Here is a 27146-nt window from a genome sequence, read left to right on the forward strand (position 1 = left end):
ATGACAATGTCGATGTATTCGACAACGGATAAAATGAAAATGTCAGCGCCCAGTTGTTTTCCAGGACGCTACAGTCCATCCTATCGAAGTTCAGAACAAATGCGACGCTGCATGCCAAATCCATCTGTAAGTACCACACCCGATTCGGATCCCATTATCAACTAAAGATACCATAATATAACTCCAAGCAACTGGGAAAATCAAGTACACATTGACTCTGAGCCGAAAAAATTCTCGACTTGATTTCACTTTGCTTTCCAAGCCACAGTTTGGATTTATTGGTAATATTCTTCTTCATTATTACCAGTCTTAGGATTATTAGAAACACTTATAAGCAATTGTGGGTTCTTTAAAAATAACACGCATATCCTATATCAAACTATCTTAAAACTTAAATATAATCACTAGAGCTTAATCTGAAATTGTTCAATCCAAGCCGTAGGAGGGACGATTTCATTGTTTGGAATATTAAAGTTACGGCGTCGAAAGAGAAGAGGTGGAATCTGTATATTGCCTTAAAGCAGCTCGATGTTGTTGTTGGTTTGCTTTGAGGTTGATATTATCTATAATTCTGTATGTTATGTTGATTATAAAACTCATAAAAACTTTGGAGTTTCAACCGGAAGCCGCTTAAGGCTCTATCAAAATTCTACAAGAGCTTAAAGGCTTTAATAGTAAACCAATGACGTCGAAATATTCTTTTCGGCGCAAAGACTTTAATATTACAAACATTGCAATAATATAACTTTGGAATTATTTATTTACTTAGGAAACTGCAATGTTGCTACAACTCTTTAATAGGGTTGCTTACTTTAAGATTTTATATGGATAGTAAGCAATAATATTTGTTTTAAAGCTTTGGCTTGATTTTAGTATTAGAAAGTTATTTAATGTTATGGAGAGTTTGATTTTGTTGATTAATAATTATGAGTATGATAATTATTTACCAGAGTCAAAATTTATAATGTTTTATATATAGTTTATTTAAGTAAACTTGTTATTTTTATTGTAATGGATACCGTTTTGTTTTTTGTTAACACATTCTTACTGCTCATAAATAATATAAATTAGTATTTTCAATATATTGAGACTAGGGGCATGGATGCACTAGGTAAATTGGTCTATTTAGTATATTTATTTATGGATTGACATACAATTTGTTTTATTATTTATATGCTCCATTTCATTTTAATTACAATTCGATCATTCTCTGCTTAGTTAATACGATTATTAGGTCCAAAACAATATTAGAATCCAATAGTACGTTGAGGAGGGATTTACAATTTGTAGACCTATATACGATACATAATTAAAGGATTCTCACAGATTATAGTTTACAAACTTCAATATCGAGAACTTAGCTTAAAGGCTTGGATTAAAATTTGCAGTCAAATCTTTGTTTAAAGGTATGGGTACGGGCACAACAAATCTGTGTATATTTCGGGATCTAACAAGATTTAGTATTTCGCGAAATTTAGTGCTACCGTTCATAGAAAATGCCGTAAGATGTTACTTCAGCTCATAAAATTTGGGACTGTATCATCCATAACTAACTGAGCCTGAACATTGAAAGCTTGTTAAGTTTTTAAAATATAGCGGCGCATTTTTGAAAAAAAAAAAAAATCGTATGTGATTGTTAACGAAACTGAGATGCAAACTTGTGCTATAGTCAGTCAGCTATCATCTGGTTAAATATTAAATTGATATTAAAAATATAGATTAACATTTTTGAGTTTGTTCAGGGGAATACTTTTGCGGAGCTGCGTCGATATCGTTACATAAGCTTAGTTTTATTTTTAAATTATCTTCTAAGAGCTATTTGGAAGCTGTTTTGAACATAGCCAAATTTTAAGTTGTCATAATAAATATATAGCTAACTACCTTTTACAACTTTGGAGTCTAAAACAATAAAAAATTTCGACAGCGCAGCTTCAGTTGTAAAAATTAAAAACATACATTCAATCAATTAAGTTTCTTTAACTATTTTCAATTCGTTTTCTTGAATTTGAATTTAAAGACTTAATGAAGCATTAAAAGCTGTCACCGAAATAGCTTTAAAATGTTTTAAATGTGAACTGCTGGGCAAAGAAGGAATTGCAAATAATTGGGAAGAGAATAATTTTTTTTTACTGTGCTATAAATGTTGAATTAATCGTATTATTGTTGTTGTTGTTGGTGGTGCTGGATTGGATTACATTTGGCTAAGATGGACTTTGGGAACTGCATAGAGCTAGAGATGAAAAATGCTTAAGTTTGTTTTGGGGCATGTAACCTTGAAAAACGTTTTGTAATTTATTTGCATTAATTATTTATTAAAAATTGATGGACAAGAGGACGGGACGAGGCGCGGGTTACGCGGTTGACCAGCGAGACAAACAAAGAAACAATAACAACAAAAAATGCAAAAAAAAAAAAACACTCACACACACATGCACTCTGCGTGAGGGAGAGAGAGAGAGAGAAAGAGCTGCATAAATAAATGAGTTAAGGAAATGGCAGCAAAGACAGACAGACAGACAGGGGACGGGATGGGAGCGGGACGAGGGACGCGACAAATGGCAAATTGCCAGCCCGAAAAGTTGATTGCACGTCACGCACAGGTGATAGAGAGGACCAAAGACAGAGTGTAATAGAGACCAACAGACAAACAGCGAGAGAGAAAGAGAGCGAGGGAAGGGGGAACGAGAGGAAGAGAAAGTGCGAGCAAGCATCCACCTGCTGCGTTGAGGCTAAGCAAACGTCAAAGCTCAGTATTTTGGCTAGCTTCAATATGCCTTACGTCCCACATCCTCCCCCCGTCACACCCTCATTGTGCACGCCCTTGGTCTTAGCGGGAATTGAGCAACCTGCTCATTTTAATCTGGCAGAGGGCACTTTAAAAACACTTACTGTAAATAAAAACAACGAATGCGTTCTGCCTTCTTAAAGGGAATACAACTACATTTGCTTATCGGATTTAATAACCAGCCAAGCCCGCACCCCACCGCCCGTTCCCCTCTAAACCTCATGCGGCAACCCCCCTCTCAGTATCTCAGGCAGATTGTTAGCAGATTTTTGGGCCACTTTTCGGCTTTCAGCTCAGTTCAGCTCAGCAGCGAAAGCAAAAAGCGTATGGCAAAGGCTCAGTGAATGATCAAAGCGACAGGATTTATAGGATTTATGCGCTACCCTTGGTTGGCTGAGCGCATTAGCACTGTCCGAGCGAACGAGCGACCGCGCGAGCGAGGGTGGCCAGGCAGGTTTTCGTGGAAAATACGCGCGACGACGAGAAAAACACTTAACGCCTTACAGTCCATTAAATGGAAATTTGTCACAGCAAACTGACAAATAGACAAAGCGAACTGCAACGCGTATGACCAGGACTGCGTATGCGGATGGCTCTAAGTGGACGACCTGCTGGGTGGGTTGCTTGCTTGGGGGTGGAGGTGTGGGTCAGTATGCGCCGTTAATTTGATTTAAATATTCATAAACTGCATTAAATGGCCGCAACAAATGTGCCAATTAAACAGTCAACGCACAAATCAAACTGCGATCACAGCAACAACAATAAATGGGAGTTAGATTGACTTTTAGCACATTAGCTTTAAGAATAAACATTTGAATTCAATAGTCAATTTGTTATGCAATTTGTTAAACAAGCACAACATGCAGTAAGTTTGTTTTAAAGCTTTTTATTTACTTTTTGAAACTAAATTGCAAGCAATTTAAATAAAATTTGCAATTATAAGTAGAAAACAAAATAGTTCAGAGGCTCAGCACATTGTTATTTCTGCTAATCAGACATTTATGTTATAATTAGAAAATTGTTTGTATTGCTTGCTTAGAATTCGAGTTCAAGAGAAAAATGTTGTTTGTTAAGCAATTCAAGCTATAAACACAATAGCTAAAACGTAATTCTTTCATTACATGTCAATTAATCAATCCATACATGTTTGACTTTAGTTTAGTTTAGTAACTAGCTCTAACTTTGCTTACCCAACCAGCTAACGCTCAAATAAAATATTGGTAAAATCAACATTACCCATCACTAGTTAATTCACAAGCATTCTAAACTCTAACTTATGTCTTACTTATCGTTTGAATTCCAGCAACACAACCACCAACTTTTTTCGGCCGTACGGAAGTGTTATTTTATTTCTTTAGTCGATTAAAATATTAAGCACTAAAATTAAAGCTGAACGTTAATTAAACAATGAAAAATTTGACTGTTCTTTCTTTTAACAGTATGTGGAGTAGGGACATAAACATTTTCATGTTAGTATTGAAGTATTGAAAACGAAAACCAAGCATTAAATTATTCCATTAAAATGTTTTGCAAAATATTTCCACTATACACGCAAAAAAAAATATTAGAAATATGCTTAAGCTTGAAGCCAAAAGTGTTAAAACTTTTAATTTGCGCCACACTAATTTATGAGCCAAGTTTGGCAGAACTTGGCCAAAGGCAGCGTGAATTAGTGTTTAAAACACTTAGCAAGACGGATATGTATTTTAGCTTTTGACTTAATAATTATTTAATTATTTATAGATAGCTAGATATATCACAACAACATAAATTGTATTGCTATCAAGTGTGATTCATGAATCAGAGCCTCTCTGGTCTATTTCCCAACTCGACTGTATGCTAAAGAAAAAAAAACTAAAATTATACGCGATGTTCTTCAACTAGCGAAGCTTAGACTCTTAAGAGACTGTATGTACGCGGACTCTTAAGATACTGACAGTTTATTCTGAATAGTAGAGAAAAGTAGATAAACTTTAGCGGTTTGCTCTATTACAGTCTGTGGAGTGTTAAAGCCAAGTTTGCTGCATTTACTTGACATTTAATAAAATTGTGGTTGTTTTTTTTTTTTTTTTGGGTATGTTTTGCATTAGTTGCTGCGCATAAATCAATAAAATTCAACACACGACATTCAACATTGCGTTTATTGTTTACACAAACACACACAGATCATAAATATTAAATGTCAGAGAAGTAAAAATAAAAAGTAAACCAACATACACAAATACATATAGATATATCACATATATATAGTATTCACAATACAATACAACACAATATATATATATATATATATATATATATGTATTTATATATATATGTACATGTGTGCGGCTACACGTGCATAATAGAAAGGGAAAAGAGAGAGAAAATAAATAAATAAAAATAAAGCGGCAAAATTCACTTGATTAATTTATCACACTAATAAAGAATTTATGCGCAAGTGTCAACCTGCAGTGCGGCCTTCTGACCAAAACACCCCACTCGGGCGCACCCAGTGCCGGCACCAGAACCAGCAGCGTTGTCTTCACACACAGCCCGTCGAGCAGGTCAAGAGACGAGACGAGAGAGCCAAACGTGCAACAAAAATAAACTAAAAAAAGGAAACTGGCCTGGCTTGGCTGCGTGGCGGTGTTAATTTGATGAATGACTGCGCATATTAATTCATAAATTAATTTGTTGTTATGATTTTGCGGCTGTTGCTTTCACTTTAAGTTGTGCGTTATTTTTCGTTGCCTACTTTCCAGCGCCGAACTGAACCGAAGTTGCAGCTGGGAGAGTTTAATTAATCATATTTACGCTCGTACTTAAATCGACTCTATTAATTACAAGTTTATTGCGGAGGCTTCGTCGAACCAACATAGTAAAAAAAAAAAGTTAAAGACGTTAGTCGAACTTTGTTTTCGGGAAATCATCATCATCATTTGTTATGGCCTTATCTAGAGTGTAAATGTGCTCATTAGCCTCGTCCTGCTAACAAATTGCTGGCGCGCCCACAAGTACGCCCCTGGCATTGTTCGAAGGAGGCATTAAAAATGCGCCATATTTTGTTTTTATCTTGTTTTGGGCCGACGGACGATTTAATAATATTGCGGTCACAGAGGTCCTTTTGCCGGGCCGGGGCGTCTTACTCCTTTCGCTGCATGCAAACTTTCGCTCAAGGAACGTGCTCTCTATATGTATGTGATGTGTGTGTTTGTGTGTTCTGCATGTTGTGTGTCCTGTGTCCTGTATCCTGTCGCTTGTGTTGCGGCGTTTTCAAGTTTTCTGCGCATCTAAATAATTGATGAGCTGAAAAACTCGTGCAAGTTACACACACAAATACAAACATGTTGTACATAAAATCGATAAGACTGGAATAATAAAGCGTACATACCTTCCGCACACACACAGACACAACAACCTACCGAGCATGAGACAAGTTTTAAATATTATTCATTTAAAAATGCATTAAGTACAAGAGAGCGTAAGAATTCAACTCGAAATCGATACAAGACAAGATTTCAGTTGCGCTTTAAGTTCGGCGTTAAACCTGCCTTAACTACTATCGATAGCATAAATATCGATTCCCGAAATTTTGAAATATTATTCATTTAAAAACGCATTTAAGACAGCGCAAGAAATCATCTCGAAATCGATACAGGATGAGATTTCAGTTGCATTCATATCGATTACCCATTACTTTTCTTTTCGTACCTGACCATATACTATCTCCTCTTTTCAGAGTCGTTTATTAGAAGATGCTTCCCTATTATGCAATTCGTGGTCAGCACGTCAGAATGTAAGTTATATTAAAATACACCAACAATCTATCTACAACAGTTATCTCCTATCTATCTCTGTCTCTCTTAATCTCTCTCTCTCTTACTCTCTCTCTACACATGTACTATAATTCACTTAGTTAAAGATTTCAACCTGATTTACTTACATACAATTTGTTAAGCTATCAAATTACTTTCGATTCATTTGATATTCGATTTACGATTGTCCTTAGGCTGCGTTATATTTATTTGTGGGTGACTTGCGTGCCATGTTACAAAACCATTTAATTTGTTCCCTTTAGTTGATTGCTCTTAAATTTTGATCATATTACATATCCAGAGCTCTATGCTAATACTAATTGCAATTGTATAGCTCGAATTTTTATTTGCCATTACTAATTTTGTTTTGTTTTTTTCGATCGGCAGGGTGATATTTTTGCGGGTATCAACGATGGCATACTCAGCAGAGCGGAGGCCCTCGCCGCCGTCGATATGCAGAAACATCAAGCTCAGCATGTACATAGCCAAATGCCCTCCCAAATCAAGCACGATGTGATGTATCATCATCATACAATGAGTGGACCCCCGCAACGTCAATTACAGGTGAGTGCGCAAATACTTTAAAGTCCTAATAGGTTAAGGTTTCGCCAGATAGATCGCTGTACTAAATTTCACAAGGTTCTTGCGGTTTAAGGACAGGACCGCATCCAGGAGTCTGACTGTCTTGTTTTATGAACATCTTGGTTTAGTTTCTTCCTCCTTTCTTACCCCTTTGATGTCTTAAACAGTGCTGCACCTGGAATGCCAATTGGAATCTAGTTAGCATTTCGCTTTGTTTTAATGCTTGTTGAAAAATTATTTTGTTTACAACTCACATTAATTTTAATTGCAGTTTCCAATGCTTACAATATTTACAAAATATTCTTAACAATGATTCAATTGTCTAAATGAAAGTCTAACAAAACAACGCAGTGTGTTGCTCAAATTTATAAAATTTTTATACACTTTGTTGGGAATAATAAATTATATCGCTTGCTAAATACTTAACAAATTAATCTCAGCTTAGTTGAATGTGGCAGCCAAATTAGAGACAAATGTCTAGCTATTCTTAACCAGCTGAGTGTTTATATTATATATTTGTTTTATTAAAAACTAAGTAAAACTTGTGTTTTTATTGTAACTTTATATTAAATAAATACGACAATTTATTTTGATAAGCCCCTCGAGTTTTATCTACCGCAAATAATTCCATAAATCGAATAGTGGAATTTGTTGACGTTGTCGAATGTTGAAAGGCTTCGCTTTTTGCAATTGTTTCTATTGATGTGTTCTAAAGAGCTGTAGTGTAGTTTATCTAATGATTTATTGCCAAAATTGTTTTCAAAGTCATCCGATTTACAAATGCTTGATGCTAATTAAAAAAAAATGGCATGCAACTCGAAGTGAGTTTCGCTTGTATTTGCTGATAAATTATGCAAACACGCATTAGCAATACAATTCGCATTAACTAAACTATAATGACTAACAAGCAAATACTTGGCCCAAAATAAAAACTGCATTTGCCAAGAATGAGTTCGAAACAAGTTAACGCTAATGTTAGCCAAAAGCATTTGTAAATTGGGCGGCTTTCAAATGTGCGCGTGTATGTGTGTGTGTGTGTGGGCGTGTGTGCGGCGGATATGGCATATTATTTGTTTGGCTGTGCTGTATCCTGCATTTTGTGACAGTCATTTTGATTACAACAACAACAACAACAACAACAAGAACAGCAACAATAGTAGGAACCACAGTCACGGCGACAACTTCAATTTCCGCTGGTCGGTTGGACACATGCGTGTCACTGTCTACCTCTCTCTGCTCTGCCGCTGGCGCTGGCTCTGGGCTCTGGCTCTGTGTGGTTAATTTCAAATGTTTCTTTAATAAAATTAAAATTGTGACGTGTAAGCCTTCTGGGAACGGGCCACGTGACGGTCGTTTGCCAGGTAAGCACATCATGATTCGTGTCGTTAATTGTATTGTGCCACAGCAACTTCAACTCGAGGCGGCAACGCAGACAGACAGCCAGACAGACGGACAGACGCAAGCTGTGGGCGTTACAGCAGACAAAACGTACAAGTACTGTTACTGTTACTACTGCGCTGCCGCTGCTGCTGTTGCTGTTGCTGTTGCATGTGGCAAGTGGGCAAAGTGGCAAGCGGCAAGCGGCAAGCGGCAAGTGGCGTGGGTGACACTCTGCTCAGGCTCAGTCGCTGCTCCGGTGGTTGTTAGTCTATTAGAAGTTGATTGTAATCAAATTACATGAGCAACCTGTTTCCCATTTCTCTAAGCTGCAGTTTGCTCTATTTTTGTCAAGTTCGTGGTGGTTGCCACTTGTTTTCGGCACAATCGAGCATGACCAAAGTGCCGCGCCACCGCCCGGTGGTTGCTTGCGCCGCTGGTTCCCAACCGCACGCACCACATGCAAACGGCATGCGGCGCAATCGGCAATCGGCGATTGCCAATTGGCGCTACCCGCTTCAATTGCCCGCGTGTGCAGGCAGCAGCGTGTGAGCTTTAATTTACAGCACACACACTTGAGAGCTGCACGCGCTCGTGCCTCAGGTGCAACAGCCTGGTGCTGGTGCTGGGACAGGCAATAAAAATGTTGCAACATTATTGTTACTAACAAATTGATTTGCCAGAGGCAGCTTAGCTTTAAGTTTAGCCTCATTGTGCGCCATGAACTTGAGTTTTGCTGCCTCAGCTAAGCTCAGCGCGATTCGAAATGTCACAACCTGCTGAAATCTGTTGCATTATTCATGCTTTTGTCGCATTTGAAATGCCAGCAGAGCAGACGGACTACCCGACCGACTGCCAACTACTGACATTTGTCTGTTAATGTTTTATGGCCGCAATGACAATTCGTTTTTTTTTTTTTTTGTTTTCTTTGATTGTTGCTTGGCTAAAAACTAAATTTAGTAACCTACGACTTTCTCTCAGAGCTCATGACCATCCCCGCCCAACTCATGGGACCCGAGACACGTGCGTTGACTGCATTTTTAACTTTGGACAAGCTTGGACTGCACTAAATAATTTCGTATTTATTTGTTGACAAATGAGTGCACCTGTTTTTGTTGTTGTTTTGAAGTGTTGCTGGTCGCACATCAAAAATTTAAATTGTTGCTGTCAAATTTTGCTGGGAACGCTCAGCTGTCGTCGTCCTGGGCACCTCCTTCTTCCCTGGCAACTACTTCTTCCCAGGCATCTCCTTCCCACGCACCTCCTTCTTCCCTGGCAGCTGAAGGAGCTGGAAGAAGTTCCGCGGCAGCTAAAGGAGCTGGAAGTTCACTGGAAGCTGGAAGAAGATCCCAGGCAATTCCTCCTTGCATGACACTCAATTCGTCCAGCATTTGGTTCAGCGTTTGCAACTCGAAGCTCAGTTCGCTCAGACTCTGCAAGATCTGCTGCTGAGCATCCCCTATGGCCTCAAGGCAGGCACGCCGTTCCTCAAAGTTGACCTGGTAAAGCTTCCAGCCCTCCTCGAAGCGGTCAATCCACGAATGATCGTCCTTATCCATTGCCAGGCTCTCCTCCATCAGCTGGTGCCAACGCTGACCACTTGCAGCGGCTGCTGTCTTTGCTTTCGGCTGTTCAGACATTTCACACACTAACGCACGCACTAACGCAGACGGACACACACGCAGGCCTTAAAACTTAAAAGACACAAAAGAAAATTTGTGGTTTCCGAAAATTTTTACTTATAATAAAACTTGTAGCAAGGCTTGTTGCTTGTTAAGATAATAAATACGTAATGAATGAAAAATATGTGGCAAATCAGTTCTCACCTTTTCCAGGCGTTGAGTTTTAAAGCAAGGCCTGCTGAACATAAATAATTCTTTTTTTCGAATTCGAATTATATAAGTAATCTTCAACTGTACACAATTTGGTGCCTCTTATTTCTTGTTTTTCAATCGACTCAGCTGATCTTGTTGATCTACAAACAATATATACAAATGTATGTATTTATACGATTCCTTCTTTCCGTTACATGCACAGCTTCATGATACACTTTGACGTTAAAAAGAAGAAGGAAGAAGGTATCATGCAGTGTATAAAATTCAAAGCAAGTCAGCTAGAGAGTACTACAATTATATCAAAGCGATATCAATTATTTTTTATACACTTTGACAAATATAAACCAAAGAGCTATGATCTACATATATAAAATTGAGCTAGCTGCTTATTCAGACGAAAGTTACTTTCTACTCTACCCAAAGAATCGTTTGGAGTATTTTTATATCTTATAAATAATTGATTTCAAGCATTTACAAAATTTTCAAATGAATCCTGTTTGCATGTTGAAGCAAAGGATACACGACTTCAACTTGTCTATCAAGTTTTTGGGTAACATGTGTCATAATGCCACAAATGCGCAAGTTAATGTAACAAAAACTCATTAAATTAAAGTAATTTACGCCCTGTAACCCCCTCCCCTACCCGTCCCCTGTATCACTCTCCCCCCAGTTGGAGCGTAAGGCAGTTTTGCGAGCATATGAAAAGGCAATTATGAGTTGAGAGGCAATGGGCAATAAAACGCACGCTAAAGGGTAAAACCAGAGTGCGGAGTGCAGTGGAGTGGGGAGTGGAGTGAAGTTGAGAGCAAATATAATGCTAATTAAAATAATCATATCCATCATAAAACTCAATGGCAAGGCGGGTGGCGGATGGTTCGAAGGGCATTTGTAACAATTATGTGCGGCGAAAAATAACAAATATTATTAAATATATTAAAAGCAAGTGTAGATGCTGTGAGGGGAGTGAGCTGAGCTGTGCTGAGGCACTTACAAGGGAGCAAAGTGTTGACCACTTTGCAGGCATTTATCACTGATTTTCTAACTGACAACAGCAACGACAACAACAACAAATGAATGTTTATAAAACTACGAAACGGGTGGGCTTACATATGTGCTTATGTTGTACATCCCTTTCGGTAGCACCAAAAAAAAAAAAACCAACATACACTTAATTCAATTTAAATTACACTTTCATATTTCCGGTAGCAGAGCTGAGAGCGAGCGAGACAGAGCGCGAGGTGGGCGAGGGTTAACCCCCTACTAGAGCAAAGACCTGCTGTGGCCATTAGTATTTGCAACATATGGCTCAATTTCCATCAAATCATTTTCCACACACACACACACACACACACGTACGCGGGCCCAAGGCAAGCGGGAGGGATGGTGGGTGGGTGGATAGTAGCAGCTAGTAGTCAGACAGACAGTGAAACTTGTCGCTGCCGCTGGCGAAAACCACAAGTGGTTTATCATATTGAAATTCATTTAGTGCACCTGTTTGATTTTCGCTGTCACTACACTCACCAGACCCAAAAACAAACTCAAGCCCAAACCCAAACCCAAACTCAAACCCACCACCCGAACTGCGGACTAACAATATTATAAGCTACAACTATTGTAAATATCGTTAACTTAACATGCCCACTCGACACGCAATCAAACTTCACTTAGTCAAACCGAAACTTTAGCTGCCTTTTGTATATTTGTCTTTGCTACTTACATTACATATTTTACTTTGGTATTTGTTTATAACGCATATTTAAAATATCTACCTGCCCAGCCTGAGCTAGAAGAAGAAGAGCCGAACACAATTAGCAAAGCTGAAATTATAGGGCTACGGGCAACGTTTGATTAACAGCTGCTTCGATGGGTGGGGTTGAAGGTTCGCTGTAAACTGCGCACGCTAAACGCATCCTGAATAATTAATCGAGTGGATGGCCTGCTTAGTTATCGATTACTGTGCAATCTATCAGCAGGTAGCTTGACATGATCAAATATGCAGCCATATTTAATGTTGTTGTACCCCAACAAAACAACTCGTGAATAATGCACTCGATTTGTTTTCTGAACGCTTGCTTGCTTCTTTTTTATTTGCTTTCGGTTTTGGCAAAACTTATGCAGAGCATTTAACATACAGGGAACCTACAATTATACTCTCTACTTTGTGTACAATACTCTGTTTGCTTTAGCTTAACTATTTTTAAGGGAATCGCAGACAAACTTTTAATTTCGCTGCATTTTTCAATTTTATTCAATTTAACTGATTCTGAGAAATACAAGCTAAGAATATAAAATGATAAAAAAAATCTCTTGATATTAGTAATCCTTATATTATTTTCTATCTCAAGCTCAGATGGTTTGCATTTAATTAACAATTTATCTAGACAGCTTTAAGCTTGCACCAAATAGCTTAGAAACTAAAATCAATTTTGCCCATATGATTGTTTAATTTGATTTGTATTTTGGCTTTCTTTTTAAATATTACAAAAATAGTTTATGCTTAAGTAGGTAGAAAAATGAATTCTCATATCTTCAGAGACAAAGTCTACTGCTTGGGCTTTCTTTTTTGGTGGCATAATATATTTTTCATGAATGTGCGAAGCTCTTAGACTCCGTAACTAAATATTTCGTAGAAGAACTCTATTTTAGTTTTGCGCTTTCTACTATTTGAATAACTGAAAATAGATGGCAAAGACAAAGAAAAGTGAGAAAAAACAATCATATTTTTGTATTTAAGTCATGTAATCCTTTTTTATTTAAATACATAAAATTAAAGTTAAGCTTGACTTGTTCCAATGTTATTATAAATTAATAACAATCCCTGATATATTGAAACCTATGGAAGATATTCAAGCCTTGAATTTGAAATACAGTGAATTCGATAAGTTTTGATTCAACCTAACTTAACGATATTGAGAGCGTTCATTCAAAGTGTCGGCTTCTGTTGTTTGTTGCTTAGCCTTGTCGAAAGCTCTGTGTCATCCAGTGACAATTTAGAGCTCATACTGCTGCTCCTGCTCCTGCTGCTGCTGCTGCTCCTTGCCGCACTTAATGTTGAGTGTGAGTTAGATTTTAGTTTAGTGTCGTTTTGGTGCCGTTGATTCTTTTATTTATTTAGTTTGTGCTTAGCTCATCAATTATTTAACGCCTGTCTGTGTATGCGATGTGAAATGGTTTCGGTGCGTTTCGGTTGCTTGATGGCCCACTACTAGGCAGACAGACAGATACAGAGAGTGAGAGAGACGAGTGGGTGTGTGGGTGTTTGGTTAGTTGGTTGGGCTACAAGAAAAAAAATTGTGGTCAAGACGCACGTCAATACTTTCGCCGGACGTTGGCGGTAAACCAAACTGCTAAACACAGCAGACACCGAAAGCGAGCGAGAGAAAGAGCGAGAGAACTTACCTGAAATTGCACTTTCGCCATTTACCGTTGGCTCATCTTTGTTAGCAAATTGAAAATGCAAGCTAAATGCAATCAACTGTAATTTGATCAGCTTTGACTAAAGGCGATTGCAAGGCTCATGCAACATTGAGTGCGCATTCAAACTTTGATTGCACCAAATTGTTCCAACTTACAATAGTACTTTCGCTACTTTCTTTCCAACTCCAGCTCCAGCTCCAGCTCCAACTCCAATTTGCATGGAAAGCTACTCAAGTGTTAAAGCAGCTCTAAATGCAGATGAGCGCATGAGTTGACCCAACAACTAAAAGTATAAAAAAAAAACGGAGCATATGTAAAAACTTAATGATGGGGGTAGCGGGTAGCAGGTGGTGCTGGTGGTAATGGTGGTGCTGCTGCTGGTGGGGGATTTAACGAGCTCGCAATTATCAGTTACAAATGCTCAACCAAAAGGCGGGTAACAAACACCATTAGCCATGGCCCAGTGCCCAGTGCCTAGTGGGCTGGGTTGGGCTGACAGATTTTTGATGTGGGTCGGCTGAGCGGCGGGGTTAACATTGTTTCTACTCTTGCTGTTATCAAATGTGTCTCTCTGTGTGTGTGTTTGTTTTCAACATTTTGCAATAAGGTTGTTATTTACTTTCAGCGAAGTGAGCATCAAATTGATCGTATTAATGGCCATAACTAGTTTATCCCGCCCATCTTATCAATTCAGGGGGATTATACGCTGATTTCCATTAACTACGCCCAACCCAACTCGCTGTCTGTCTCTCTCTCTCTCTCTCGCAATTGTACTTAACAGCCTAACGGTACATTAATGCAATTTCAATGGTCAATGCTGGAAACACTCTTTTTCGATTTGCTGACTCTCTTGTTGCTGTTGCTGTTGTTTGATCCGCTTTTTTTTATGCCCCTGGTCTCGGGCAGGCATATACAATTTGTTTTAGCTCGTAACACGGGGCTGGCGCATAATTCCCACAGGAATTCCCAGGCAATATAACTGAAAGCAAAAATGAAGATAACAGTCAGCGCGGCAAGTGCAAATCCACCCGTCCATTTAACAACTTTTTCCCCCAATCCCAGTCCCAGCCCAACCCCAATCCAGCCACCTGCCGTATCCATCCATCTATCCACCTTCCACAATTCACATCCTTATGCTCTACGCGTACCTTGTGCTAACCAACTAACTGCCTTTTGCTTGGCACGTCTGTGGGCGGTGGAATTGTTTTGGGATGAGCCGCCAGTTATGCCTCCGTTTGATGCTTGTAAAGACCACTTTACCCGCTATAATAAAAATAAATCATAATATTTTGCCCGACACCGCTCAACTCCGCCTCCCCTTCCCAACCGTTGCCCACTTGCGACGCGTGCAGTGGAACGAGCACTACCCACGCACAGTGGTCTACAAACATCACACACAAACAAACAATTAATTGATCGTGTAATTAGCATTTGATAATTTTTGGCTTAGTTTCAAAATATTGCAAAAATAGTTTGTGCTTCAAGTACTTTGAGATTGAAGACGGTAAAAAATTGAATTATCATATTTTCAGACACACACAGTGAGGAAGAGAGAGAGAAAGAGAGAGAGAGAGCATAAGTTGTCATTCTTTCCTATTATCTCTTGACTGCCAAAAAACTTACATAAACTGTTAAGTTTAATTTTTATTATTTCTTTTTATTAATTTTGCGTAACATAATTTTATTTATAGTTCCACTTGTCGCACTAAAAATTAAAATAAAATATATATCTGCATAGAATTCGAGCCTTCGCAACATTTCATCAGAATGCAAACGCATTTCGCACCACTGTGCGCAGAGAGACACACTCCGGCGTTTACCTTGTTTGCCGGTACTCAGCTCAGCTCGAGTGCTCGCCGCCAGCCGTTGTTGTCGTCATCCTTGTTGCGAGGTTGTAACCCCGGATAATGTACTTAATGCATCTACATATTAATGTCGCCCGAAAAACCTGTGCAACCCTCCCCTGTCCAGGCGAAAATAAAAAAAAAAACAGACACACACACATCAGTGAAGAGAATAAAATCCTTACCGGATAGTAGTACATGAATAGTATTTTCTATTACTGTGCAACGTATTGTGGTCCCCCGTGTCCTTGTCGTCCTTGCCGGTGCCGTTGCCATTGCCGGTGCGTTGTGTGCCTTTTGCTTTTTTTTTTTTTGCTGCTGCTGTTGTTTTTATTGCAGAGAACGCCTTGCGGACAGCAAGCGAGGGTCGCCCTCGCTTTCGCCCATACCTTCCGCCTCTCGTTCCTGCACTCAAGCACATGGATTCGTGTACACTTGTTCAGCCACTGACTGTGCGTGCCCGGGGTCGTACGCTTGTATATGTGTGTGTGTGAGACACGACTATATTGATATGTCTCCCAGTAGAGCAAGAAAACAACCGGTAGCGCAGTTAAGCTGGGACCACAATGTGTAAAAAATTACGAGCTATATTGAAAAAACAAAAACAGCAACAACAAAAAGAACACAGAGAACTGAACTAGAGAGCTCAAAAAGACGCCGGTGAAACTTATGTAGGTACGGGGGGTAGGCGCAGGGCAGAACATCAGCGCTCAGCTTCAGCTTCAAATTCAACTTTGGCTTCAGATTCAGCTACAGCTACAGCTAGGCCGTTAAGTACTCGTAAAGCTGACGGTGGTGTTGGCGGTTTTTTGTATGCAAGTGGCGCTGGTTCGCTTGTTGAACGTTGAACGTTGAACGTTGAACGAGGCAGTGGCACGCATGATGAGCTTGCAACAATATGTTAACCCTGAAACTGATTAGTGTGGGTGTCTGCCTTGCCATCCCATTCCATCCGAGCAGTAAACGCCACCCCTGCCATGCTGTACTTTAGTTCATTGAAATATGGTCGTTGTTTGAGCTACTTTATGAGTCGACTGGCAGGTACATGCACTGCAAGAAAACAGCTTTTAATTATCCTTAAGAAATATAATATATGGATTATATAGTATTCATTTCCTTATTGTTCGATTTGGTTGCGTGTAAGCAAGCCGTTTTAAATATGTTAAATTTAACATAAGTGGAGCCTTGGAGCCCTGGCCCATTACATAACAGCCACAGCTGAGCATAACATAGCAATGCTACTGCTATAGGTAACATAATGAACTAACATAACATTAATAAAGCGACGGCAAACTTTCTTGGCAATACAAATTTTAACCAAATAATAATAATAGAAGTTAATCATAAAAAAATAAATGTTTATTGCTCTACGTTGCTTGAGAAAGTAATCAAATATAATTTTCAAAAAACATGTAGCAAAAAATCCTTGTCAGCTTGAATATATTTTTACTTATTGCCTTCACAAATGAGTTATTTATGCAATTTTAAGCTGCTAACTTTAAGCAGCTAATAACATAATTTTTTTTGTTATTAAAAGTTTATGCAATCAAAAAAATGTATTTATTATTTGTCTGACTACTGTTATTTTATTATTATTTTAGAATTTCAGCGTGCATAAATAAAGACCATCCCCCTTTGCGCTACTCTGCGCGCCAGTTAATTTTGCACAGTGTAGGAATGTCCTGGGAATTCCCCAAAAATAACTTTTGCTGCGCGCACGTTGGCGCGTTGCGTTGCGTTCCGTTGCCGGCAGGCAGGCAGCAAAAGGTAAAAAGTAAAAGTAAAGTGAAGTAAAATAAAGACACGTTCTGCGTTCAATGAACGCTGCTTGCAGCGTCGCTCGGTGTCCTATGCGTCCTTCAACCTGCCAGAGGCTGAGCCAGAGCGGAGGCAGAGCAGAGCCGCATGCCATATAAAAATAAAATAAAATCTATTACGTGGCAAGCCACCCCACATTTATGTGGCAATTTGTTGTTGCTTGATTGTGTGCGTGTGCAGCGACGCCGACTGCGCAGCCAACTGCGACGTTGCACAAGGTGAAGTGTATCATTTTCCCATTTGGCGGCTTCAGCCCGCGACCCCTTTCTGGGATCTGCTGATCCCAAACCAAGGGCGCAAATGAGCACAATGCCAGGCCCAGGCCCAGGCTCAGGCACTTCTCGCACTTTGTCTCAATTCCCAATTGTCGCAGCCCCGCCCCATGCAAGTTCACCCCTCAGCCTCGACGCGATGCGATGCGACGCTTGCAATTTATGAAGATTTGTGTGTGGCCGATGCGGCCGTAAGAAACATGAGGTCGAAGGGTAACACGCCCATGCCGTTAGACGCCCTAGTGCACTTGTTTTGATTTGTTTGGAATAATAACAGATGCTTACCGTTCATATTATTCATTGTTAAAATTATTAACGCTTGACAATAAAAATTGTATTTGAACAGCTCTCGAGCTGCCAGCCAAGCAAGCAAGCAAAAACCAAAAACCAACACCAGCAACCCCCCTCTCTACTCCACTGGACGTGCGTATGTGTGTGTCCCGCGGCGAGAGTGCGGCGAATGCCGGCAAATTGCAATTTGTGCAAATATTTATGTACATTGAAAATTACTCATTTGTGTAACACCAATTAATTTCAACAAACAGCAGGCAACAACAAAGAGAGAGCTTGGGCTTCATTTGTACAACTTCTACTCCATACTCTTGCTGTCTCTATCGCTCTCGCTCTGTTGGCCTGTTTGGGCAAATGAGGTCCTTTGTTTCCCAAAATAAACGATGTTTGTGTTTGCCCACTTTGTGTCCAAAGTTTACCAAGTCTCTTTTGTGCAGGTGCAGCGCCCACAATCTAAGGATGACAAGGATAACGCGCTCAGCTTTCATGCTCAGCTTTTGTTGATTATTAGCCCAAAATGCATTTGCTGCTTCTATTTTTACAAATTGCCACTTGAGCTTTTATTGCTGTTGCTCCAACTGTTTGGCATTGTTATTGTTATTGTTTTTGTTGTTAATGTTTGTTCTTATTTACACTGCAATTTGTCACAATTCACCCACAACAAACGCTGACAAATTACAGCTAATTAAACAATGTCCAGAACCCACTGAACCCACAAATGAACTTGCAACTTACCCACACTGCAGTTAATTAGAGTTAATCGACAAAGTTAACGAACAACCGGCTTAAAGTTTTTGTTTAACAGCAGCTGACAATGGCAGTTTCTTTTCATCAAAATCAGCATGTGCAAGTATTTCGAAATTAAGTATACGTAATTTCAAATTTTAGCTGCATGAAACTCTAATTCTGACAAATCCCTCGTTGCTTGCTTAAATCAAAATTCAAGTGTTTACGATAGCTAGCATATAATAAATATATATATACGCTACCTATATTTATGAGAAAACTGAACTAAGAAAACTAAAGAGACCAAGCCAAACTACAATGAGCCAAAAACTTTGTTTTATTTTGCAATCTCAGAAATTTCAACATTCGTTTTAAAATGACATATATATTTATCAAATTTAATCAGTACCTTTCCTATTGAAAATGATGAAAAGGATTTTCAACTGCTTTAAGTTTTTTTATGTATATAAAACCTCACTGTGCCCGCTAATATAAAAAGACTTCAATAATAATATAACAAACTATATATATATACGATTGCATATATTTAACATTAATGTTTTTCCTTAAATAGAAAGAAACATATAATAAAGTTAATGCCTATAAAAAACGAAGTGGGTGTTGATAATGTTGAGAACAAAGTTGCGCTGTAGTTCGCAGGACTGTGCTGTGGTCCAAAGTCTAATGACATAAAATCTAATTGAAAAATATTGAAAACTATAATTAATTATATAATTTATGATTTTTTTCCAATTAAATCAAGTTTCCCAACATTGTTATTATCGAAAAACTCTTTTTGCAAAGCAGAAGCTAAAATATTTGTATTTCGCTTATACATATGTTATATGCAATTTTGACGCTGGTTCAAATTCTATTCCATTTCATTGCATTTGCTTTTACTTATTTATTTCTTTATCTTAAAAGCACTTGTTACCACAGAAGAACATACATACATATATTATAATTAATATGACTTTAAATGCTGCAAGCTCAACAATAACTGCTTCGACTTTGAGCTCTTTTGATAGTTGAATTGATGCCACATAAAATTGCTTTTCAAAACCAAAAGTAATAACAACAAACAGATTTATTGATAACAGTGTTTTTAGGCGTTAGTAAACGCGCAAACCACAAACAAACTTGTAGTTGATTTAAAAGCGGAAATGTATTTACTGCCTTTACTTCTAATTCGTCGTATGTAAATGAAATATTCGGAATTAAGTTGTGTATATGCAAAATTTGTTTACTGAGTTGGCCTGGCTTTTGGATTCATTCGGGGGACAGAAGCATTGAGCATTGAGAAAAGCCTTAACCAAACCTTTGTCTCGATCCCAATAAAAATTCCAAATTTTTTTCAAAAGACTGTATTCCGTTTGGACCAATCAGGCATATTCAGGTTTCGTTTGCACAGCTTTCAGCGCTGGACTGGGGATCTAAGTGAATAAAATCCGCAACTACCAAAAGTTGCAGCAAAAAAAAAAAAAAGAAAAGTATTTATTTAAAACCAAAAAAGAAGTGAGACTGTGATTGACCTGGTTAGCTGATTACAGCTGATTAACTGAATACGCCGTAACAAATAAGGAATTTGGATTGAACGGCCAGCCCGGCCAGAAGTCGTTTTAACATGGCCGAGGTGCTCAATTTGGACAACATTATTGCCAGACTGCTGGAGGTGCGCACTGCACGTCCCGGCAAGAACGTGCAGCTCAATGAGACCGAGATACGTGGACTCTGCTTGAAGTCGCGCGAAATATTTTTGGCGCAGCCCATACTGCTGGAGCTGGAGGCGCCGCTCAAGATCTGCGGCGACATACACGGCCAGTACTATGATCTGCTGCGTCTGTTCGAGTACGGCGGCTATCCGCCCGAGTCGAACTATCTGTTCCTGGGCGACTACGTGGATCGTGGCAAACAATCGCTGGAGACCATCTGCCTCTTGTTGGCCTACAAGATCAAGTACTCGGAGAACTTCTTTCTGCTGCGCGGCAATCACGAGTGCGCCAGCATCAATCGCATCTACGGCTTCTACGATGAGTGCAAGCGTCGCTACAGCATCAAGCTGTGGAAGACCTTCACCGACTGCTTCAACTGCCTGCCCGTGGTGGCGATTGTGGACGAGAAGATCTTCTGCTGCCACGGCGGCCTGAGTCCCGACCTCACCTCCATGGAGCAGATCAAGCGCATTATGCGCCCCACCGACGTGCCCGACCAGGGACTGCTCTGCGATCTGCTCTGGTCCGATCCGGACAAGGACACCATTGGCTGGGGCGAGAACGACCGCGGCGTTAGCTTCACCTTTGGCGCTGAGGTCGTCGGCAAGTTCTTGCAAAAGCACGATCTCGACTTGATCTGCCGTGCCCATCAGGTGGTCGAGGATGGCTACGAGTTCTTTGCCAAGCGCCAGCTGGTCACGCTCTTCTCGGCGCCCAACTATTGCGGTGAATTCGACAATGCCGGCGCCATGATGTCCGTCGATGAGACGCTCATGTGCAGCTTCCAGATACTCAAGCCGGTGGAGAAGCGCAAAAAGTAGGCGCAACTATCGAATATGACTATGGTGATGATGAATGGACGAATTGTTACACTCTAAACTCTAAATTGTTGGCTTGTATTCTCACATACATATATTGTAATCAATCAGTTTTCGATATGCACTTTCGATAACACAACAAAATCACACACACAACCGAAGGCATTTGCATATCGAATAACTCCAAGCTGGTCGCAGACACTGGGCGGCCATCTTTATTTATCTATCAGCTGTTTCAGCGCCACAACAAATTAACAAAATGCTGAAAAATTAATGCACAATAACAAAGGACACACACAAACAAACACACACATACAGCAATGCAGGCGAGACAGCTCACACACACACACACACACACTGACACACACACACAAATACACGCACACACACATATAACAAGAATAAAAATTGCGCCAAAAACACTTTATTATGTCAAACGCTAAAAATGTTAAAAATATATGCATAACATGTATAAAAATGAAATTATAAGGACAATAACAAAAACAACAACAACATTATTAATCAAAGGCCACAAGTAGCAAAGAGCGAGAGAGAGAGCAAGTGGATAACAACAAAATATTATATTATTTGTAATGAGGTCATAAGCAGCGCAGCCCAATGCGTGTGTCCATAGCTCCAGGGTTGGGGGTAGCGGGGGCAGTCACATGTTTATCAACAAACTGGCAAATAAATAAATTATGTTGGCAAAGTTGCTAAATAAAAGATGAAGCGACACCAAAAGCAAAATAAAAACTCCAAATGCTTGCAAAACAAAAGTAAAATGGCGTCTGGTCGCGTGAGAACGAGAGCGAGCGAATCAGAGAGCGAGTGCGCAAGAGCACGCAAGCAAGACTCTGACTCTGTGTGTGTGTGTGTGTGTGTGTGTGTGTGTGTGCGAGTGAGAAAGGTAGAACGGGAGTTTAGGCTGCTGCTATGGATGCTAGCTAACATTTTCTTGTTTTTAATTTTTCTATTAGTTTTATTTTTCGATTACAAAACTGCATTTGATTTGCGTTTGTGGATTATGCATATATAGCTATACATATGTATATACACACACATATATATGTGCGTGCGTGTGTGTGTGTGTAGCTAGACTACGTCACACCCACATATACAGAGTGTTCTCCATTTCGCTCTAGCATAAGTTGCGCTTATTGTTGTTGCTGTTGCTGCGTCTGCCGCAGCTTCTGTTTGTACTAGTTTTGCTTGTGGCGCCATCTAGCGCTCACAAACTTGCATGTGCTATGCATATTGTTGTTGAATAATTTTATTAATTACAAATTATGCGCCTAATGAAATGGGCACAGCGACACGAACTGACAGCGACGCTGACGTTGACGCTGACGCTGAAGCGGCTGCGTTTTGTGGGCATTGCCCAAATGAATTTTGCATAAGTCTCAGCCAACCACAATACAGCAGCAGCAACAGCAGCAGCAGCGCTGGCAGGCGTAGTCGCAGTCCGGACGCTGACATAACTCTGCTCACCCAACCCACCCACCCCACTATGCTGCTCAGCTGCTGCTCTCAGACGCTCTCACGGCACAGGGTGAGTTGCGCAGTTGCCTGGGCGAACAAACGAGAACGAGACAGCAGCAGCTGTGAGAGAGAGAGAAAACAAGAGAGAGAGAGAGAGAGAGAGCGCATGCGAGCGCCAAGGGTGCAAACCAATAACAGTCAGACTAATTTTGGGATTGGTTTATAATTGAAGAGTTTGCCATTGTGTTTGCGCTGCAGCGGCTCTATGGACACCTCTTGTAGTTTTTTAGCATAACAACAACAGCAACAACAATCGCCTCAACTGCTGGCATCGCAGTCAGCGTCACCGTCGTCGTCGTTGTCGTTGTCGTTGTAGTTGTAGCTCTCTTATGTACTAACTATGCGCGCTGGTCACGTCTACGACTCTCGGCTCGGCTGGGCTATGCTATGCTTGGGTCTTATTGTTTTGTCGTAGGCTCATGGCTTTCCCCATGCGCCTGCTTATCATTTTACAGTTTTACATAATTGGCACAGAGCTCTCTCGCAGCGACAGAGACAATATATTTGTATGCACTATATACAGGCGGTGGCGGCGGCAACGGCGGCAGCGTCTCGTTGTCCATTTTTGGCGTCTGTCCACTTCTAAGCTTTGCATGAGGGGGCGTGGTATACTCGGCTCATATACACACACACTTACATAACAATGGCTAGTTTTGGGGCTATATAACATTCAAAAAATATAAATAAATACGGGTGCCGCCCTCCTCTCCCCATGGGCGGCTTTGGGGCCTCTGCACGCTTCAATGCTGGCTATTGGCGTAGCATACTTTTCAGCTGTAATCAGTTTAAATGCTTAACAAAGCAACACACACACACACAGAGACACACTGAGCATCTGAGAGCAAGAGGGAGAGCGCGCTATTGCATGATGGCTGACTCTTTGTCTCATGATTTTTAGTTGCTATTCATATTTGTTTTAATAATTGAACATTTCCATAAATTTTTGATGCCTAGACAAAAGAGTTGTGTGCCATGCGCCAGTCTAAATGTATCTCACTCTTCCGCCACCCCCTCGCATCCCATTCAGCTTGACTAACACTCTGTGTTTCATTTAGTTAAGACCCTTTCAAAGTTTACAAAACGTACATGTTCATATGCATGCAACTGTATGTGTGTGTGTGTGCGTTTGTGTGTGTGTGTGTGTTTGGCTCGTCGCTTGTTCAATTAAAGCAACATGGCACAAAAGATTTCGAAACAAGCGCCTGTCTATAACAATCTCGCTTCCATCCTTCCTTACTTCACTTCTTCTTGGTGCTGCTCCCTTAGGTTCACACTCGAAAAGTTGCGCCATATCTTTAACTTGAGCACAACTCTCAACTCAAGTTTTAAAATGTCTTACTTGACGTTGTCGCTGCTCTTACTGTTGTTGTTGTTGTTGTTGCAAAAGGGTTGGTGCACAACTTTTGGGGACTGGACTTTAATTAGAAATTAGAAAACAACTCGTTGCTCACACAATTTTACTTTGGCAACTTGAAATGCCATTTTTATGTCAAGCAGGTGATGCCATCAATTATTCAAACGATAAGACAAGCTCATATAGTTATTTAAATGAATAAATAATTGCCCGCAAGCCCCAAGCCCTGAAGCTAAATTTATATGCCTATGTTCATAACAGCCAAAGCCAAAACCATTATTAAGCGAATAGCTACAAAAAATAAACAACAAACTGGAACAATGATTTTATTGCCACTAGCAAGCCTGAGTCATTTTTATATTAAATCAATTTAAATAATGTACAATTTAAAAACAATATGCTGATCGTGACGATGTGAATCTTAATGCGAACGGCTAAAATGGGGGTAGTAGAATTATTAATATACAACCTTTATTTTTGATTATGTCACTTAGTTGAAGAGTTTACTTTGTTCAAGCCAAACTTAAATATGTAATAAAATTGCCATAAAAAGAAACAAATTTAAAAAAAAAATCACGTCGCTTTAATATGGTCGTACTCCGAATTAAGCAAACTACAACAAAAACTTGACGGCGGCAAACAAAGTTGCTCGCAAGAAATGTAAGAAGAAAATTAGACCAGACAATAAATTTGGATTGTGTGACGAATCAGATAAAAACTCAAAAGACTAAATCAATAAGTAAATTGTTAATAACAAAGCTGATTTATTTTAAGATGTATTTTTTATAGAAACTACTTTTGCTATACAAGCAACAGATCAGTTGCTTAAATAAAATGTTCATTGTATAATAAGTTTATTATTTATTTAAGCTATAAAACTATACATATACTCATACAAATATTCTGAGCAGTAACTATAAAGTATAAGCTGCTGAAACATTTCGCCCCCCCTGAATTACATGCTGGCTACGCCTATGGCATGTGAATTTTAAAAGCTGCATATCATACATAAAATATGCACATTTACACGAAAGATAATAGAAAGTACTCAATATTAATGTGTATTGAAAATGATTTTATCTGAAAGTAAATTGAGTCTTATATATATATATATTTTTGACTATTGCAGATGCATCATTCGATGGATCAACTGGACATGCTGGATCCGACGGGCCAGATGACAACGCTAGCGCCCATTTCGGAGTCACCTCTAACGCCCACACATCAACACCTGCACGGTTCCTATCACAGTATGAATCACATGATGAGCCACCATCATCCGGGCACGTTAAGTGGCCACACGGCGGGTACGTAATGCTGGCAGATCTATGAACTTCAGCTCTAATCTTTGTTGTTATTGTTGTTGTTGTTGCAGGGCACCATGGACACTCAGCGGTACATCATCCTGTCATAACGGCGGCAGTGGCAGCCGCTGGCCTGCATCCCGACACAGACACCGATCCGCGTGAGCTGGAAGCGTTTGCGGAACGTTTCAAGCAGCGGCGCATTAAGCTGGGTGAGTGTCCATCAGTGTCCAGTCTCTCAATCTCCAGCTCATACGCTCACTTTATCGCTCTCTCTCTCCCTCTTTGTCGCGCTCTCTCTCTCTCTCTCTCTCATGCTCGCAGGTGTCACACAGGCCGATGTGGGCAAGGCCCTGGCCAATCTCAAGTTACCTGGCGTCGGTGCGCTGTCGCAAAGCACAATCTGTCGATTTGAGAGTCTGACGCTGTCGCATAATAATATGATAGCACTGAAGCCCATCTTGCAGGCGTGGCTGGAGGAGGCTGAGGCGCAGGCGAAAAACAAGCGACGCGATCCGGATGCGCCCAGTGTGCTGCCGGCGGGCGAAAAGAAAAGGTAGAAAGTGTTTTAATTGGCAGCGGTAAAGACCCCATCCAACCAGCCTAGCCCCACCCCATAGTTCCTAGACCTGCTAATAGCAAACTATTCCAGCTTAAGCAATTGGCAAAGCGTGTATGTATTTGTGTGCATGCATGTGTGTGTGTGTGTGTGTGTGTATGTGTTTGCATGAAGTCTGATTTTGGCGTGGAGAGAGAACTCAATTTATTGCATTTATTTATTGCAATGAGCGCGATTGAAGCAAAATTAATGCAAGTCCTTAGTGCCTCAGGCGAGTGAGGGCCCATTTCTAAAGTAATCTATATCGAGTCTTTTTTCAAGAAAAAGGACTTCCATTGCGGCACCTGAAAAGCGTTCCCTGGAAGCCTACTTCGCCGTCCAGCCGAGACCATCCGGTGAGAAAATCGCTGCCATTGCCGAAAAGCTGGATTTGAAGAAAAACGTGGTACGCGTCTGGTTCTGCAATCAACGCCAAAAACAAAAACGTATGAAATTTGCTGCTCAACAACACTGACAATCAAATAATACAGCCACACAATTAGGTATAGTTAGTAGTGTAACACCATCAATGACTGGACACGGCTCAGCGGGATTCGGGTACTGATAGTCATTTATGACGGCGGCAGCAGCAGCAGCAGCAGCAGCGGCGGCAGCAGCAGCAGCAACGGGCGCAACCGCAACACCAATGTCCACAACAACAACAGCAGAGGCAGCGATGTCAGCGATGTCAGCGGGATGTCAGTCACTGCCTATCATGGGTGATTATTATCTCTAGGGTTACGATGCGGAATCGTTTGCCGTTTGTCGGATATAGGATTCAATACAATTGGATGACGTTTTGGCCAGCAAAATCAGCATTTACCACAAACACCAACAACAGCAACAACAACAAGAACTTCAACAACAACAACAACAGCGACTCCCTTTACTTCTTTTCTTCATTTCTTATTTCTCACAGTTTGGCAGCTATTGCACCAATCTTACACACACACCAACAACAACAACTACTACAACAACAAAACACCAACAACAACAACACCACAGACACACATACACAAGATGAACTACAAGAATTTTTAGGAACGAATTATGAAACAATGGACCAACATATCAAAT

The 27146-nt window shown here is 40.1% G+C and overlaps 2 protein-coding genes across 2 annotated transcripts; both read left to right on the top strand.

Annotated features, from left to right (window-relative positions):
• Positions 1 to 27146, top strand: LOC108606822 (inhibitory POU protein). Its single transcript, XM_017997305.1, has 8 exons — positions 1 to 126; positions 6507 to 6563; positions 6970 to 7146; positions 25297 to 25474; positions 25543 to 25683; positions 25796 to 26027; positions 26358 to 26515; positions 26573 to 27146. The coding sequence occupies exons 1-8, from the start codon at positions 1 to 3 to the stop codon at positions 26632 to 26634; spliced, it is 1131 nt and encodes a 376-aa protein (XP_017852794.1). The 3' UTR covers positions 26635 to 27146.
• LOC108606823 (serine/threonine-protein phosphatase alpha-3 isoform) lies at positions 20016 to 21594 on the top strand. Its single transcript, XM_017997306.2, has one exon. The coding sequence runs from the start codon at positions 20369 to 20371 to the stop codon at positions 21275 to 21277; it is 909 nt and encodes a 302-aa protein (XP_017852795.1). The 5' UTR covers positions 20016 to 20368; the 3' UTR covers positions 21278 to 21594.

This window comes from Drosophila busckii, chromosome X, assembly GCF_011750605.1.
Source record: "Drosophila busckii strain San Diego stock center, stock number 13000-0081.31 chromosome X, ASM1175060v1, whole genome shotgun sequence".
In the NCBI taxonomy this organism is placed as follows: Eukaryota; Metazoa; Arthropoda; class Insecta; order Diptera; family Drosophilidae; genus Drosophila; species Drosophila busckii.

Excerpts from the sequence above, each read along its gene's own strand:
- LOC108606823 (XM_017997306.2), top strand. The coding sequence starts at position 20,369 with ATGGCCGAGGTGCTCAATTTGGACAACATTATTGCCAGACTGCTGGAG.
- LOC108606822 (XM_017997305.1), top strand. The coding sequence starts at position 1 with ATGACAATGTCGATGTATTCGACAACGGATAAAATGAAAATGTCAGCG. Across the intron at positions 127-6,506 it reads GCTGCATGCCAAATCCATCT|AGTCGTTTATTAGAAGATGC; the intron begins GTAAGTACCACA and ends TCCTCTTTTCAG. Across the intron at positions 25,684-25,795 it reads GCAGCGGCGCATTAAGCTGG|GTGTCACACAGGCCGATGTG; the intron begins GTGAGTGTCCAT and ends TCATGCTCGCAG.